Source organism: Protomyctophum bolini, assembly GCF_963924005.1.
Source record: "Protomyctophum bolini genome assembly, chromosome: 1".
Lineage (NCBI taxonomy): Eukaryota > Metazoa > Chordata > Actinopteri > Myctophiformes > Myctophidae > Protomyctophum > Protomyctophum bolini.
Genome location: NC_137862.1, coordinates 21589028 through 21608351, shown reverse-complemented (window position 1 = coordinate 21608351; position 19324 = coordinate 21589028). Strand labels below are relative to the sequence as shown.

Genomic DNA, 19324 nt, shown 5'->3' with positions numbered 1-19324 from the left:
TTTTTATATGTTTCTTAAAGTATTATTTTGATCTGTTATTTATAAGGCCTTCAATGCTGCACTGAACTGTTGGTGGAAGCTGAAAAACATTGAAGTCTATTTCTGTAGGTGGGGAAATAACAGTGGAGAGTGAAACCTACAATGTGAGTAGTAATCCTCATACATACTCTCTCACTGGTCTCACTTAGCTGGTGAAATAATAGTGAAATGAAACTGTTCTTCAATCCCTGGAACCCACTCAAGGGCCCCACGGGTGCCCCTGTACCCCACTTTGAGAACCCCTGATACATACAACAACCACGTGACAGTAACAGCAGGGAACACGACCGTGCATATACAGTACATCCTTTTTATTATCGCAAATATGCAAGAAGAAATCAAATGGAGACACTGTAAAATGAACACATGCCCTTTAATACCACAGTCTAATTGTTTTAAACACTTTAAATAATATACATTTTGCACCTTTAGTATACCCTTTTGCAATGTTTGAATCCATTATGTACACGATGTAATGCTTTGAAATCTTTTTTTCATTATTTTACTCTCCCACGAAGAGGACTTAGCAACATTAGGGTTCTTTAAACAAATAAACTAAACAAAATAAAACAAAACAAAAGCAGTCCTGATAGTTCAAGTTCAATATACAATTACTGTACAAACAGGTCTGTCACTGAGTGTCTGTAGTGTTACAAGTGATGTTACAAGTAACATCACTTATCATCTCTGTCGGGTGGAAACCTCATTATGTCCAAAACTGTTGCTTTTCAGGATACAAATTCAAATAACAAAAATAGATCTACATGCTCAAAATGCGCCACAAAGCTTGTACTGTAGATCTACTACTTTTTTGTGATCCTGTATTATGATCGAATATGGTATCAATTTTCGTTACTTTTCAGGAAATGTTAGGGGAGAAAAATAACCAACGGATCCAATGTAGTTGTTATTTACCGGTACTCACAACTTCACAAGCTCTTGTTAATACTTTTCCATTGGTTAAATAAATACCTGCCACAGACAGACTTAATCACCTTCACTTCTTATTTTCAGAAATAGAGCTATATAAATGGTGGATCTGCAAGCTGCCTGTTTTACCACTACTCTTGTGATGGTCTTGAACGACAAAGTAAGGAAGAAAAGAAAAAGCTGAATGGAGATGACAAGCTTAAGGACCGATATCTATCATACATTTTTGTAACCACTGTACGGACACTCCATGACGAGTTTCTACTGACCCACCTTGGAGGTGGTTTGGATGCCAGGTTCATGGGCATGGCCACTGCACTGCACTGCCCAGACTGAAGTTCTGAACATGGCCACTGCACTGCCCAGTCTGAAGTTCTGAACATGCCTACTACCTCAGTTACAGTACAGTACAGTACAGTACAGCACCGTACAGTACAAATTAACGCCCCACTTGGTACTTTTGAATTTAAATCCTGAAAAGTAACAGTCTTGGACATAATTATGAGGTTTACACCCATCATTTGCATGTTAAGTAGTAAAGAGGTATGCTGTCTATCACTTCAGCTGCTGTGTGTGCGTGCGTGTATGCGTGCGTGCGTGCATCCGTGTGTGTCTGTGTGCGTGTGTGCGCTCGTACATGTGTGTGCTGTTTGGGGCACATAATTACAGATTAGTGTTCATGACCCTTGGGTCCTTCAAACCTTCCAAGAACCCCATTCATTGCAAGTTATAAAGTTACACGAGAGAAAATAAACATTCTTTTCCTTTGCTCCTGGATAACAAATGATCCTGTGTGTTTTGTGTCATCGAGGACTAAGCCAAGACTAACTAAATGCTGTTCGTTCACTCACTCAGCTCAAAACATTGGCCGCAAAGAACCTGCAAAGAATCTGGCAAAGAACATCTTGAATCCCAGATGGCTATTCAAGGAGGAGGGGGTTTGGAGTTTTGACTCATCACTTTGTTTGAGCATGTTGTGCTGTGGTCCAGTGAGGGTTGGGGAGGAGGCTCAGAACAAATAGGGGTGACACAGCGGGAGGGACAGGGTGATGGTACAACCCGTGTCTCTCTCTACTGGCGCTGCTCAGATGGAGGCCCGCCCGGGGGGAGTGTGTGGAGAGGCGCTCTGAAGCCCAACGTCCCTCGGCACATGAAAGGCCCTGATTGGCTATTCCCTTTGAGGCGACTGGACGCGAAAGGCGCGGGGCAACAAGCGGGCTCACAACAACAAAGACAAGCTGGATTGTGAGAGAGGAGAACCCCCCCCACCCCCAGGATTGTCCATACCGGACCAAGAGCCACACTCAAGCTCATCTTCATTACTACAGTTTGTTTAATCAGTGGCCATCCAGGAGATATTATGAAAATGTGTGTTTTTTGTTTTTTTGCAGAACTATCCCTGCATCTTGGATTGTAATATGTTCAACTGGTTATTAGAAATAACCTCCCCTACCTATATCATTGACTAAAGCAAACTGCCAGTGCCCTAACAGATCAGACTATAGGCCATGGGGGTGTTTATTTTTTCATCAATGTTTTGGAATGGAATAAACAGCATCTGTAAGTTTTGCACGCACGCATGCACGCACGCACGCACGCACGCACGCACGCACGCACGCACGCACACACGCACACACACACACACACACACACACACACGTGCACATACACGCAAAGTATGAAAACTTGGCCCTTTCTTGTTTCTGTCTTTGATGCAGAAATGTTTAGAATGAGACCAAAGGAGTGTGGGCAGAATGGAGTAAGTGCCTCCCACTTGGCTCTTTGAGAACAATTGCTCTGATGCGGGGCGTACGGTTCAAGCTGGGTTCTGTCATACAGACATGTAAGGAGTCACTAAAATAACTCAGGCTTAGAAGTGACAGTACAAAAAAAAACACACACACAGAGAGAAAGAAATGAAACCAGTGTCTTTCGTTCTGCCTTAAAGTTGGTGTGAAGCCTCTCTCAACAAGTCATCTAGATGAGGAATTCAGATGAACAAATAATACCCTTGTTTTGAGGTATTATTAGGCGGAAACCATTTTGTACGCAATAATAATAACCCAGTGTGTCTTCTGTCACCAACCGTAGAAAGAGGTACTTTCTTGACTTTACCTTTTATACAATCACTAAAACAGGGCATCTAATCTTTGTACCACCTTTCTGCTCTTTAAATGTTCCAATGTCTTTATAACCTCCCCTAAAACAACACAGAGCCGTGTTCCAAAATTATCTGTAATTCACATGAAATGACCCCTCCTCTTACAGAGTAAAGAGACATCAATTTTTTAAATAGTAGTCGGTACCAGTCTCAGTTGACAAAAATATTAACATTTTTGCACCCTGCTTTAATAATTCTTAGTTCTTAAGTTTTCTGTCCTAGCAGACGTATAACATTTTAGAATAGAGCTCTTCGTGAACGCTTGATGTGGCAGTGGTCATCACACCACAACATATTTGTGGAGGGTAGTAGCCTACTTGGGCAGGCCGTTCTGTACATTATATATTTAAGTGCAAAAACAAGTGTCATCAAGCATTTAGAGTACATCTCTTGACAATCATTGGGAGATATACTGGTAAACCTCAAACTTCCTCCGTTGGCCCTCGAGTCCTAAACATTCGTGGCTCAGACAACTTTACACTTCAGAGCTTGTGCAATTTCGCTCTTTCCATTTTTTAACAATAGGCTAGATCGAAATTGGGCCACTTTCTTACTTCTTCTTGGTCTTACTAATTACTAATACTAATTAAGGCACCACTGTGCTACACTGTGTAGCACACTGGTTCTCAAACTTTTAAATAAGGACCCACTGGTGTTAACTTACACACCTGTAAGGGGACATTTGGAATCCCCTCAAGGAACCATGAGGGTCCCTGGACCACACTTTGAGACCCATTGGAACAGAGCCTTCATTAGTGTCATAGGTAAGACCTATGAAGGAAATTATAAGGAAGAGGCCCAATGTATTTTTTCAACATGGCTGCTGTGCCTAGAGCCTATTTATTTTTTGCTGAACTTTTCGCTCAATCACAACATATCTGCCATGTTGTTGCTGTGAAGCGGATCCGGTTAAAGGGATCCAGGATATGTTTTATAGAGCTGAAATTCCAAAAGCACTTCTTTACCATATATATGATACACATTTGAATTATAATAATAATAAACGTTTAAACGCTGTAGACGTACAGTCTCCATATTCTTCAGCCCCAATTTAACAATAAGACTTGTTTTCTCCAGCTGTGGATGCATTGTGAGCCAGATCGCTTTAGCCACGTTGCCTGCGGACAGCAGTCTCTACAGCCACTGCCAGGAAAACACTCTCACAAGCTCTCAGGTGCTAATGACTACAACGTTCATACAATCCTTCATATTGGAGGAAACAGAGAGAGAGAGAGAAAAAATTTGAAAATATTCCCATTAATAACTGTTTTCACCAGGTTGTGGTGGGGGGGGGGGGGGAGCAAAAGTGAGTAGGTATTAGGTAACATACTTGAGAAACAGTAAAGAAAAACAATGAAGCAAAAAAAAAAGATAAAGGAAAAGAACTATGTTAATAGTCAATTTCACAAACGATGGATTGGCAAGGACTTTTTGTAGTGAGGTGTGTTGATTGGTTGTGGGTGGTTTGGACGGGGGAGGCGATCTGGATAAGCTGGGAGGAGGGCTGGCAGACCAGATACGGTTGGTTACACACGTTTCTCTCTTTTCTTATTTTTTTGCCATCCTTATTCTAGCGTCTCTCCTCTCTCTGCCAGACCCTCAGTCTCCCCGAAAGCCTCCCGATAAAGTGGACTGGGCCCCGGTCAGCGCTCTACTACCACACGACACAGGGCCTCACACGGACACAGGACTGGACAACACGCTGCCATGAGCTGGCCTGAGTGGCTGAGGGGGGCTGGGCAGGAGGGGCTTGTGTCCCTCGAAGCAGGCCGGGGTCAGGAGGTCACTGTAGGAGAGGTCAGTGCACCGTAGCATGGGCAGGGAAAATCAACTGGACACGGTGCAGCGGTTCAAGAGAGCTGCTGTTCAGTCCTTTATTACTTTTTTGTTCGTCACGGTACCAGTTTCTAGGGTACTTTTTTATTACATAATCCAAAAAAGAAAGAGTTTTTTTTTTGGTCATTTTTTAGTTGTTTCTGTGTTCGGTACTACATTCCCCTTAAGAGTTCTCGCAGAGCCTGCAAAGGTAACGCGCCTCTGCTAATACTTAGGTGTGTTGAACAGTTTTTTTGTTTGTTTGTTTTTTGGAGGGCTTGGACGGGTAGTAGAGGCGAGGGGGGGTTCAGAGGGTAACCAGGTATGTTCTTGTTGGAAGTGATTATGGAGCGGTGAGTGTTATTTATTTTTGGGGGGGGGGGGGGGTGATGAGGCTGCATGGGCCCCCTCTCACCACCAGAAGTCCCTCTCTTCACAGCAGCAGTGCTCTAGTCCAGCGGCTCCTGTTTTATCCTGATGGGCGTGTTGATGGAGAGACTCCGTCGGTCCTCGCGACACAGCACATACTCACTGAACTGAGACGAGTCCACGCCGCCGCCGCAGGACGCAGCCACGCTGAAGCCCTTCTGGAACAGACGCTCCAGGACCTGCCGGCGGGGGAAAGCACAAGGGGGTTAATATAACACACTTATCTGACTATTTATGGTACAGTGTTTAAGAAGAACCCTGCATTTGGACCTAATATGTGCTTCGTCCTGTTCTAATCGTCCCGCCTCTTTCTGTGTACACGAGCAAAGCTCTGCTTTCCTGCTGTCCGTAAAGACAAAACACTGAAGGAAGCGCAGAAAGGAATGTGGTAAACACAATAATTTGCCACCAATTCAGATGCAGTCATACATCTTTTTTTGATGCCAGTGTTTGCTCGGATAGCAATCTTTTTATTATGCATGCTACATTTATCTGCTTAAATACAAATCGAGCACTTGGGCGATAAAAAGAAAATGCAGGATTATAATTATCAAATAAATATGCACGAAGTTAGATTTCTCTTCAAACTTTTGAACAACATGAACATCAAATATCGACCCCATACTGTACCAATGACCCAGGTCTTCATCAATCCCAACGCGTAGCTCGAGTCATTACACGAACCTCCCCATTCCGTCCAATCACACCACTGTGAGGTGCGATGGAATAAAACCAGAGGGGATTCCGACATCACATAGTCTCTGCAATATTCATGCCGCTTGCTTTTGGATCCGGCGGCTACAGATCTGAGGGCATGAGCTCAAAGGGATGTGGGCTACGCATGATAGGTGTGTTAGGGAGTCGACTAGCTCGGCGCGCGGTGATAACTAGGGCTCCTAATTTGAGTAATGAGGTTGGGGTGAGGAGAGAGGAGTGCGGTCTGGTGCTGCTGCAAGCGCAGGAGACAGACGTGTGCTGAATGAGAGTCAGGGGCAATCGGAGCCTGGACTTCAAGCAAGATAGAAGCCACAGGGAGTCAGAAGGAGAGGGGAGAGAGAGCGCGCTGCAGAGTCTACACATTAAACCATAAGGGTACATTAGGTTCTATTTGTACCCTCTCAGAAGGTTTTTACTGTGTGTGCTGGGCTGCTGGCATAGTGGAGTTCCTCTTTAACCATTTAAACCCAATGTGGGTGACCGGAGTCCCTCAGGACTCTATAATTGTCCCATATCTTTTCTGTTTTCTGTTATTGTGGGGTTGAACCATCTCTGAGAATAGCCGATCGACAACCTCACAAGGTGAGGTGGATATATCGACAGCATATCAACAGAAAGTAGGTATGATTACAGATACACCAGTCTGATTGCACAAACCCATACGCACGCATATACTCATTCACGCTCGCTCACGCACACATGCACACACACACACACACACACACACACACACACACACACACACACACACACACACACACACACACACACACACACACACACACACACACACACACACACACACACACACACACACACACACAAAGACAATTGACACCTGTTAGACTACACATAAACTACACACGATTCCTCCTCTCAGCTACTATTTAATCCTTGTGGGGTCTTTTTTTGGAAGGGGGAATCTAAATCCCAGAGAGAGGAGTGCTGTGTGTGTTTACCTACAGGTATACTCTCTCCAGTTCTTCTTTTATACAAAGTGTGCACTAAATTCATGGAAATGAAAGGTTTGGCTCTGCAGGGCAAACCTGCTTCTGCCCGACACTAGGAGTTCATGCACAAATACACTGCATCGCATAAACACAAACGCATGCACACACGCACGCATAGAAGACACAAGAGTGATCCCGGCTTAATTACAGGAGTGAGGGGAAGGAGGCCCCTGGATGGAGCCTTCAGTCTCCCCACTCTGAGGATTAGGACACTGTGTTTAAGTGTGAAGGAACAACATTCATAGTTCAACGCCTCCACTAGCTCATTCCACTGGATTTGTCAGCATTTGTTGGCCTCCCTTCTGTGCGTATGCTGATAAACACCAATCGATTGTAAATTGATTGAAATGTGGCGGTCAAGTCTCTGTCGGGTGGAAATGTCCAAAATTGTAACAAAAATAGAAAAAGTAGCAGATCGGCAAGCTCGAATGCTACTTTGGATACTTTTGTGTGACACTGCAGCATGGTCAAGTAGTAGTTATTTTAAAATACGGAGATAAGAGGTTTCTGCCCGACAGCCACGATATACACATTCGGCATTGGAGAGATGTCGTTGACTGGAATTCATTGATTATTTATTTGTTCCACTCATGGTAGTGCACACACGGCTCCAGAAAACAAAAGGCTGGATGTTACCCCGTAGGGGTGACAGCGATCTTTTTTTATACAGTGGATCAATCCATTTAGTCTTGGATCGATCATCCTCCAAATCTGAAGGTACTGTACGTTTCTTGTATACTTATTGTTGCATAAAGCCTGGGGGGCAGCTGCACATCAAATCATCTATATAAACATTTCTGTGTTTTTTGCCATGTATGCATGCAATACCAACAATTTAGAGCACTGGTGAAATAAACAAACGGATATATGAAAACTTACTGATAAATACCACATTGCGCAAATGCATTCATGAGCGATCTAAGATAAATTCCTGTTGGCTCAGTCTTTTGATGAGGCCAAATGTGTATGTGACGTTTGTGTGTAAAATACAGTCACCAATGTTTGTATAAAATGCACCAATACAGGCAACAGTTTAACTGTAGGTATTAGGACATACCTATGTCCCAGCCAGGCAACAGTTTAACTGTAGGTATTAGGACATACCTATGTCCCAGCCAGGCAACAGTTTGACTGTAGGTATTAGGACATACCTATGTCCCAGCCAGGCAACAGTTTAACTGTAGGTATTAGGACATACCTATGTCCCAGCCAGGCTAATTGACGTGCTGCTGTCTCTCACAACTCAGAGCTCATGCATGGCAGGTAACATTGAATAGTTGCTCACATTTCTGTGGCCTAATTACTGAGACTTAACTAGCTGTAAATATACAAACACAGCCAACTCTGGAGTCACGCAGCATTTGATGGTAACCAATTGTGATGCCTGGAGATTTGTCTGGGCAATAATAATCACAAACAACAACCAATCTGTAGCTCTGTCAGAGAGAGGAAAGGAAAGGGGGGGATGAATGAATCAAACCGCTAATGGTGGGTTTATAAGAGAGAAAGATGACTAATTAAGAGACCTGCCCAAGCATCAAACGCCTCCCAAATTCACGACAGACGAGAGGAGGAGAGGAAAGCCTAACGATTATGGAAATGATATTACACTCTCGTCTTTGATCATTGCATCACATTGCATCCCCCCCCCACACACACACACACACACATCATCATCATCTCCTTAACACATATGGGACTCTGTCATGTTCGGCAAGGCGTTGGGTCACAGAGGAGGAGGCAGGGCTGATCAATAAAGACACTCGCAGCAGAACACTTTTATCATGAATGCACGACGACTCATAAGACTTAAGGATATTATTAGAGAAGAGAGTTGGTGCTGTCTGGATTGGGCTGGGTATAATGTAATGGTTAAAAAAGGGGTTTTTGGGCACTATAAACAACTTGAGGTTTGGATCTGACTATGTGGTGAAATAGTGCCAGAGGTGCATCAACAGCTACGCTGAATAATTAAGATATATAAAGGTTTAAATGTCCACAGGACAATGTCCTAACATTAATCCCCACAACGGCAACATTAAACTAAAAGCTGTCTCTGGGAAAGTGAAATGTGCGGCTGCAGTTCGCTATAATACCACATAAGTCTACTTGTGATTGCAGGGATTGGTAACAACCTTACAGCAGCCGTCATGTTTGTTCCACTTGTACTTTACAAAATTGTACTTTAACCACAATCCCAGCATCCATATTCTGGGGGTGAACATTATCAAAAGAAATAGCGGATCTACAAGCTCACAGTGTATATCACAACGCTCACAATGATCAAACCCCATGCATGAGAACCCTCTCCCATGTGCCTCCCTGTCTCTGTCTTTCCTAATCAATGCCTCAATAAATTTAAACTCACATGACTGAAGTAAGGCCACCTACCACACAAGCTGAATTCAGGTCAAAAATACCCTTTTTTCCCTGTGATGTTATTGGCTACTGTCTCCAGTGGGGTAGAGCCTTTAACTTGAACAAGGGGCTGCCAAGGACCCCTGCCACCCTTCCTCCCCCCACTAGGGGGGGAGGAAGGGTGGCAGGGGTCATTATGACAGAAAACAAATAGGCCTAAAATCATATTTAGAAAATGTTTCAGATGAAAAAAAACTAAAACTAAAAACAGATGATTTGAATTGAATATTTAGGAAAATTCATTGAAGGGGAACCTTCTGAGAGCTTCACGGGCAAAGATAATCAACTTCCAAATCTCAAAATGGTTCAGAAAGACTTCACAGACACTCTACTGTTAAATGCTAAACAGAGTGGACGACACTGAACTACCATCTCTTAAAAATCACAATACAGATTCCCCACTCAACTATTATCGTTGAAGAGGGCAGCCTTCCTGCATTTCTCTGAAAACAGAAAAAAATAAACACTTTGATGGCATTGTGCGATCAAACAAACAACTCGTAAACAAAGTTTAATCACTCGCCGTTTAACTCAGGCAGGCTTCGACGCATGACAACCCTCTCCTCTCTCACATTGCGTGTTTTAAGCAATGGATGTGAGCTAAATACTTGCTTCCCCTAATCTCCCTTGATCCCTAACGAGTCTTCCACACACTCAACACAGTTTCCATTGCTGTGTGATTGACTTGGCTGCAGTGAGAATGCTACCTTCCAACTTCCAAACTTCCCAGTTCAATAATGGGGAGTTTGGTGGAAGTTGGTTGATCAGACCATCTGGGTCCCATGGGTTACCTGGGTCACCTGACAGAAGTGGCTGAGGTCAGAGGAGAGATAAGGGAGTTGCTCAGTGTTGTAACAATAGGATTGTTAGGTTTGGTTATGTGTTTCCACACGGACAGATTTGAGTGTGACACCAGGGCAGCAGAGTGGACAAGTGACAGATTGAAATGCTACAGTCTTCATGTAAACATGAATAAAGTGTAAGCAGCTTGAATAATTAATTGCTTTAATTGTCCATTCTTGGAGAAATAGAGGCAAGAATGAAAGTGTGATTAGTAGAGAGGGACACAGCTGGTCCAGCTTTGTGGGGAAATCACAACCACAAAACTGTTTGGAGACACAACCCTTTACCACTTTCTCAACCAAAATCAACATTTCTAACGAGCTAGGATGGCTACATTGGAGTAACAATCCCAACACGTATCCCAGCCTCCCAGGCACTACAGAGAAGCAGGCAAGTACCCAAGATTTATAGATGGTAGTGTGTGTGTGTGTGTGTGTGTGTGTGTGTGTGTGTGTGTGTGTGTGTGTGTGTGTGTGTGTGTGTGTGTGTGTGTGTGTGTGTGTGTGTGTGTGTGTGTGTGTGTGTGTATATAGTATATAGTATGTCAACAATGTGCTATATATATATATATATATATATATATATATTTTTTTTTTTAATACTTTCTCTTCTTTTCCCTCTGTGTGTTAAGCGCATGTGCAGCAGCTTGGTTGGACCATGTAATGTATAACCTTATTCTGACCAGTGTTTGGGTCTATTCTGTATACGCCTCTTGTGCAGATCCAAATAAAATAATTCAAATGTGTGTGTGTGTGTGTGTGTGTGTGTGTGTGTGTGTGGCTGGCAGGCCAATCACAGCTGTGTTTTGCTGCGTGGGGATCGGCATGTGAGCGGGCTAACCAATAAGGTCTCTGTGTTGCGGGTGGAGAATTGTGTAGGTTAGTGTGTGTGGTGTAGCCGCAATGGGTGGTGAGAACATGAGGGGGATGTTGTACAGCAATCGGTGCCCCCTACATTAAGCTGTGTCCTTCCCAACATGCAGTTGTGTGTTTTAGGGTAAATGTATTAAATGTGGGTATTACACACAAGTTTGAGCGGCACATCTGGCGTGCACATTGGATGTGAATTGTGAATTGAATACACAGGACAGGACCACAATGGAAACAAGCCCTTAGGGTTATCCTTTTAGCACGATTGTATAAAATGGTAAATGATAAATGGTGGATTTATATAGCGCCTTTATCCAAGGCGCTTTACCTAGATTGTGCATTACATTCACCCATTCACACACACACCGATGGCAACAGAAAACATGCAAGGCACAAACCAGCACATCAGGAGCAATTAGGGGTTCAGTGTCTTTCTCAAGGACACTTTGACACTAACTCTGGGGGAGCCCGGGTTCAAACTGGCAACCTTGCGGTTACCATCCAGCCACTCTACCCCTGAGCCACCGCCGTATAATTGTACCACTGTACTATTTGCGAACTGTTAATAAAGTATTCAATCAATAAAAAAACCTCTTGGTAGCTAAAATCCTATAGATGAGGACAGATTGTGCAGATAATTAAATATCATACTGTATGCAGACTACGCACTTAAGTAGTCATCCCAAACACACAAACTTCACTCTTCACTCTCGGAGAGCTTCCATTCAATCCTGGGTCACCCACCCTGAGGATGAGCAGAGAGCGTGATACATCAGACTCCCTCCACTAACCTCCCAGCATTGTGTGTTGTCTTGATCACACGGCAGGCAAGATGTTGCACAAATCAAAGAGGGTGAGACTTTACGGATTGAACAAAACAAGAAGAGCACAATGTAATATTGATGGCAACCGGAGCGGTGTGCGCTGCAATCACTACAGCTCCTCTCTGGAGGTGCTGGGGGAAGACACTATGCTCTTTGAGATGGTGTCTCCGGCACTCGGGGCACGGTGAGGTCTGAGTGACAGGAATCGTGCACAACAACACGGCAGCCACCGCTGTGGCGTGTGTGTGTGTGTGTGTGTGTGAGAGGGAGGGGGGTTGTTTAACTATGCATGGACAAGGAGCAGTGACTGTAATTGTGACACTGTGAAGAAATATATTTCCTGTCCTGGTATGAGTATTGAAAGAGAATGAAACATAACTATACTGGGTGATAAGAAGGGAGTTTATTGTTTATAATCCCCCGCGAGGCGAGTTGGGTACACGGTCGGAGGCCACGTCCGGCAGGTCGGGGCCTCCGACCGGGACCTCCTCCAAGGGGCCTCCGACCGGGACCTCCTCCAAGGGGCCTCCGACCGGGACCTCCTCCAAGGGGCCGCAGCCGACGATAGACGGATGCTGTGTGGGACTCCCTAGGCGAGTGTGGGGTCGCAAACCACCGGCTGAGACTCATTGGAGACATTTGTATTTTAAAATATATTGATTGTCCAATTAAATTATTTTGTTTGATCAAGTTTAAGTCAGATAAAGATATATGCAATTTAATTTTAAAATGTTATCCTTTTTGGTCTGCAATACAGTTTGTTTACAGTATAAAGAATTACTGACGCAGGTACATTACCTTTATTATTTTAGTTCTTTAAATATAACTCAGACATACAATGTTATAGTTGTCTGGGCATATCAGTTGGATGTCATCAATATGACCTCACTGACTGAGACAACAGACATTGGCCTAGTTTGTTTTATCAAATCTGAAATAGTTTGAGGTAGATTTTGATTGCCCCAAATAAGGATGCCAGCTAGGGTTAATATGGTTAAGCTAATGCACAATTTTTTTTGTTCTGTTCCAGTTAAATATTCATAGGAGGTGAGTCCATTATGTTCCCTGTATTATTGCTATACAACTATACAGAAAGTTATGAATCATCTATTTAATGTACTTTTGATTTTCACTATGAATACAGGTGTGCCTTGAGATTTTGATTTGATCCACTGTTGGGCCTTGGGCAAAAATACTGTAATTTGAAAACCACTGCACCGAGCTACAATATAGAGCACGTGGTACCTACCAGAGTATAAAATATAAAACAAGGTGCGCGCTAGAGTGTGCTTCAGTCTAATTGTGTGGCAGGGCATGCTACAGTATACTCATCAAGCTACAGTAGCCTGCACAGAAAACAGGCCTCCTCCACAGCTGTGCCATGCCTTCCACATTCTACACAGGGATCACAAACAAGAGAAACAGCCTGTGTGACAGTCTGTTCTGCTCTGATGATCCCTGTTCTCTCCTCTCTACCTGGCTGGGGATTGATGGACTTGCAATGTGACGTGTATCAGAGAGTGGCTGTGGTGTGCCGTGTTGTGTCCCCTGCCCTAGCAGCGATAAGGGACACGGAGGCCCCTTCTCTCTGAGTGCCTCCGCTGTCACTGTGATGAAGGACAGATCGGCTCTGGCCTGATCCGAGTGCTCCATCACATTGATGTATGGAGCAGACTGGCCCCTGACTCCAGCTCTGGGAGGTGCGTGTACACACCTCTGTGGTTCTTTGGCTAAATGTTTTCCCTCTGTTAAGTGACTCTACTCTGCTCGCTCTCTCTCTCTCTCTCTCTCGCTCACCCCATTGGCCCTACATCAGAGTACAGATGGTTTGAATTATTCACCAAATTCCCGTCATGACTTCATGGAGAATCATTTGCCAAGGTGGAGTTGTTGTTTACTCGTCTTCATGGTCCCTGAGATTTGAGTCACACTAGGAGAAAGGCCACACTGTAGGTACAGGAGGAATAAACCATTATGGTATAATGCAATGCATTTTCCTCTGTGGTAGCCAAGCGACATATAACTGCCTAGTTTTTGCATTGTTATTTGTATTTCACGGTAGTGCCTCAAAGAGTGCCTCAGAGTGCCCTGAGAGTTCAGGGGGCCATGATTTACACTGTAGTATTTATGTGTGAGTTCGCATTCGCAGTTTTTGTCGCATTGTGATCTGTGTATGTTTTAGGCTGAAGGACCTCTCTGTTCCTCTGCTGCTGCTGTGCATGAAGTGATCAACAGAAACCAGCATGCCATTCAAAAAGCTTCTAAAATAAGTGATTTTTTCAAAATGCCACAATTTGGTAACTCATTTTTCACCGTGTACCAATTGCCTAAACTGTAATCCTGGACGCTACTCTCCCTCTGCCAACCTGGGGAGAGGCCTGAAATGAGCGCATGCTTCCTTCAATGCATGAGGAGTGACAGGGGAGAGACTTCCCGGTAGGACGCAGCGCGAGGAAGGAACACGTTATTCCAACCAGTTCCTTTCCCTTTCATCAGGCTTTTTAGTTTTAGTTTTTAGCGAGGGCTCCTAAACTCACCTACCTTAGGGTACCTAACTCCTAAACTCACCTACCTTAGAGTACCTAACTCCTAAGCTCACCTACCTCAGGGTACCTAACTCCTAAACTGACCTACCTTAGGATACCTAACTCCTATCAGTGGTGGAAGGTTCCTATAACGACAGTGGGTGCCCACCTTAGAGTAGCCTATATATTTTAAGGTGCCCACCCGCCCTGCAACTTATTATTATTGGCTTATTATTTTGCCAGTGGGTGCTTCTGCTCCTGAGCACCCACGGAGTTGACGCCACTGCCTAAACTCACCTACCTTAGGGTACCTAACTCCTAAACTCACCTACCTTAGGGTACCTAACTCCACATAAGTGCCTTTCTTGTCAAGGCTGCATCCAAATCAGGCCAAAAATGTGGTAGTGATCTATCTTTTAATTGCTCGTCTGTCCTTCTTCTCTCGCTCACGCTGTTTTCCTCTCACTTTTTGTCCCTGTTGTTCTCCTGTGGGCAGGGTGTGGCTGTGTGTGTGTGTGTGTGTGTGTGTGTGTGTGTGTGTGTGTGTGCGCGCGCGTGCGTGCGTGCGTGAGTGCGTGTCCCACATACCCCTAGGTCAGGGTCCCGGGACTGAAATAAGATCACAGGCTCATTGTCTGCTGGGGTAAGATGAGGATTATTTTCCTAACCTTCTCATACCTTCACGCAACAATGAGAAAGGACAGGATGAGTAATATAAGTTGTTTAGAAAAATCTCCATTTACACAGAAAAAAAAATACACCTCCATCTGCTCACCATGCCCTCCACCCGACGAGTCATGTGTGTGTGTGTGTGTGTGTGTGTGTGTGTGTGTGTGTGTGTGTGCTCATGCGTGCGTGCCACTTCATTTGTGTGCCTGTTTGTGGTTGCATGTTGTGTGTGTGTTCTGTGTCTTTGTGGGTACACAGTAAAAATGTTAACCACTGAACCACTTAAGGCCTTATACAGGCAGTACTTTGCTGTACGACCAATAGTGAAAGAACTACAAGCCCACCACAACGTGATGTGATCCCACAAGTTAGGAGCTATTATATCTACATTCACGTTTCTTTTTTTGTGCTAATTATTTTTGAATGTTTTAGAGCATTGTTTTTTTAAATATCTTTGGCCATAATAACAAAATAGGGATGCCAGGTTGAGAAAGCGGTTAGTCGAACTCTCTGATTTTTGCCGTGTACTAATACGTTATACTTACTGTATACGTCCCTTATGTGTGTATACACACAGTTTGCATCTCTGTGCGTTTGTGTAAAAAGAAAAAAGGTAAAAGAGCCAACACCTCTTTATGTGAGAAGAGTCCACGCTGAGACAAAAGGCCTTCGCAGCTCTCTACAGCGTGTCCTTGTTCCTCTAACAGGGGCATGGCTAACAGGAAACCCTGAGGAGACTGCTACCCTTTCTGTTCTGTCACACACGTACGCACGCTCATTCACACACACACACACACACACACACACACACACACACACACACACACGTCACACACACACACACACACACACACGATAAAAGGTTTTCAGTTCACCTTGTCTTCAGAGGACCATGCTCTAATGAACAACCAAAAAAAGCCTTCCCTCCGCAAGACGGTCAGTCGGACACGTGCACGTGCACCACTCACGTACACATGCACTTACGCACGCACGCACGCACACACACGCACAGGCACCACAACCAGACTCGCTGGTAAACACAGTAGGAAAATGTTGTGTTAGTTGATGCGGCCAATTAATTATATTGCAAGTCATTTAAAAATCTATAAAAGAAGTATAAACCGGGTTTAGGCTGTTTGAGGAATTGTAAGTATGGTATTAAAAAATGCAATACATGTATTTCAATTGGCCCCGGGCGGTGTTACATTTGAGTCTTTTTTTTTCATTTTCAAAAAAAAAAAAGGAACCGAGTCTTAAAAAGGAGTAAAGCGTGAATTATGCATATCATTTCCCCCCTACTTCTTCTTCTTCTTTTTCCTCCCCCATTTCTCGTGTTTCTTTTCGAAAACATGGCCTCAGTCCAAACGGTGCTTTTGTCCCGCCTCACTCTAGTCGGGCTCTGGATCCCTGGAGCTGGTCTCTCTCTCACACTGGCAGGAGGGGAGGTGGAGGTGGTCTCTCTCTCACACTGGCAGGAGGGGAGGTGGAGCTGGTCTCTCTCTCACACTGGCAGGAGGGGAGGTGGAGCTGGTCTCTCTCTCACACTGGCAGGAGGGGAGGTGGAGCTGGTCTCTCTCTCACACTGGCAGGAGGGGAGGTGGAGGTGGTCTCTCTCTCACACTGGCAGGAGGGGAGGTGGAGCTGGTCTCTCTCTCACACTGGCAGGAGGGGAGGTGGTCTCTCTCTCACACTGGCAGGAGGGGAGGTGGAGCTGGTCTCTCTCTCACACTGGCAGGAGGGGAGGTGGAGCTGGTCTCTCTCTCACACTGGCAGGAGGGGAGGTGGAGCTGGTCTCTCTCTCACACTGGCAGGAGGGGAGGTGGAGCTGGTCTCTCTCTCACACTGGCAGGAGGGGAGGTGGAGCTGGTCTCTCTCTCACACTGGCAGGAGGCGAGGTGGAGGTGGTCTCTCTCTCACACTGGCAGGAGGGGAGGTGGTCTCTCTCTCACACTGGCAGGAGGGGAGGTGGTCTCTCTCTCACACTGGCAGGAGGGGAGCTGGAGGTGGTCTCTCTCTCACATTGGCAGGAGGGGAGGTGGAGGTGTCAGTGCGAGGCTCGCCTGCCTGGGAGAGCACTAGTGCTCTGGGGGGTGTAGAGGGAGGTGTTGGTTGGACTATGCATGGCTACGGGCGTTGTGGTGTGTTACAGCGAGTGTGCCTGTGGTGTGAGGCTGTTATGTGTTCTCCTACAGTTCAGTTTATCTCTGGAAGTTTCTTGACAAACTTGCCTGTGACCACATCAGAGCTGCTATTATCTGCTATAGCTTATAATAAGGGTAACGTTTCCCTCGTCTCCCTGGAAACACACAGGATGAATATGGCGCAGCAATTCATGCTGATTTTATAGGCAGCTTTTGAAGTGGGGCCTGCCTGTGTGTGGCTAACCTTGACACAGACAGGGAGCAAAGCCGCAGAACTGCTGGTTAAAGAAGGATAGAGAAAGGAAGTTGCTGGTTTGAGTCTGCGAAGCCGGGTTCTGCACAAGTCAATGAGATAAGCTAAATTCATAATCCATCATGCGAGGGTGTCGATGCGACACTTTGTTAGCTCGTTAGTTATTTTTGGCAAGCAATACCATCGTACTATGGACTATAAATTGGGCTTAAAACTCCCTACTGTTCAAAGGCCCTTCCTTGTGGAAGCTATAGTGTATACTGTAACCCCTATAGTTACAGTGAAGCTACCCAGTGGCCAAGATAAGACAGTGGTTGCCTTGGGAAGTTCCCAGGTGTGCAGTGTGCAATGTGCATGAATGTGAAGTAGGGCGGTGCCAAACGACAAACGGCATACTCAGCAGACGTTTTCCTGGATAAATACAAGGTGTGGAACAATGGCAACATGTGCCAACAGCCAAAGTCAAGTCAACTGACTCATCGTGGAGTTAGAATCCATGTCCCACGGCTGACCTTACAGATGAACAACATACAGTACAGTACAATACCTCTCCTAATACTATAGCAGTGGCTTAGGGGTAGAGTGGCCGGTAGAGCGGCCGGATGGGAATTGCGAGGTTCCCAGTTCGATCCCTGGCCCCCCCAGAGTTATTGTCGACGTGTCCTTGAGCAAGACTCTGAGCCCCTAATGGCCGCCGATTTGTTTGTAAATGAACGCCCTACTTGATCATACTACAGCGTCACACAGAAGTATCAAAAGGAGTGTGCTACTTTTGCATTTAACTCCTGAAAAGTAACACTTTTGGACATTATGAGGTTTCCACCCGACAGAGATGATAATGGTCTGTGCACTAACTGGCTGAGACACCAGGCAGCACTCATTGTAACTTTAAACTATCATTTACTGTAGCCTTATTATGAGCACCTTACCTCATGAACAGCTATTAAAGCAATTAGCAATTATTTATGCCACAGAACAGAAGGTACAGACGTTTTGGAGGAATGCCAACTAAATGACACCAGACCTGATCATCAAATCTTCTTTGACAAAACAAAGGCTTATGTAACCACTGCCACCAGTGTGCGATTGTAATTACAAGTGGCATGGGGTGAAAAAATCGTGGAGCGAAGGTGATATACTGAAAAACGTATGGGTGCTTGTTTTAGAACTAATTAATCAGACCCATACAGCTGTCCTTCTCTTTGGGTTACCCATGTGTTTTTTGGTTTCGTTTTCTACCAGATTTTATGGCACTTGTTTCTTTAGACATGACAGTGAAGGCAGAGCCAGGAATCAAGCTAACATGAGGGGGTTGCATAGGTTTTTTTTTTTAATGGTAATTCTTAATTACACGCTGGTGTCATGTGGCTGTAGGTATAAACCAGGCATTACACACATCCACTGCTCTGGTGTCATGTGGCTGTAGGTATAAACCAGGCATTACACACATCCACTGCTCTGGTGTGATGTGGCTGTAGGTATAAATCAGGCATTACACACATCCACTGCTCTGGTGATGCCGACAAACTGTCACAGATATCCCAACAATAAAGACGCCGTGCAATTCTTCTGTCTGATGTACCAGAATGTACTTTGACAATTCATATCTGATCCTCAATGGTTAGGGGATTTAAATAAAAGTATAAATAATATAGCTGGTGTAAATCCCATTGGGAATCTA

At 44.8% G+C, this 19324-nt stretch overlaps 1 protein-coding gene across 3 annotated transcripts in view; it reads right to left on the bottom strand.

Annotated features, from left to right (window-relative positions):
- Positions 1-393: 393 nt before the first annotated feature.
- Positions 394-19324, bottom strand: part of kctd15b (potassium channel tetramerization domain containing 15b) — a gene marked incomplete at its 5' end in the record, with an annotated part of 41754 nt that continues 22823 nt past the window's right edge. For all 3 annotated transcript variants that reach the window (XM_080772209.1, XM_080772210.1, XM_080772208.1), the window contains one exon: positions 394-5553. In XM_080772209.1, the coding sequence (XP_080628335.1) occupies positions 5395-5553 (159 nt within the window). In that variant the 3' untranslated portion in view covers positions 394-5394. The remainder of the gene's footprint in view (positions 5554-19324) is intronic.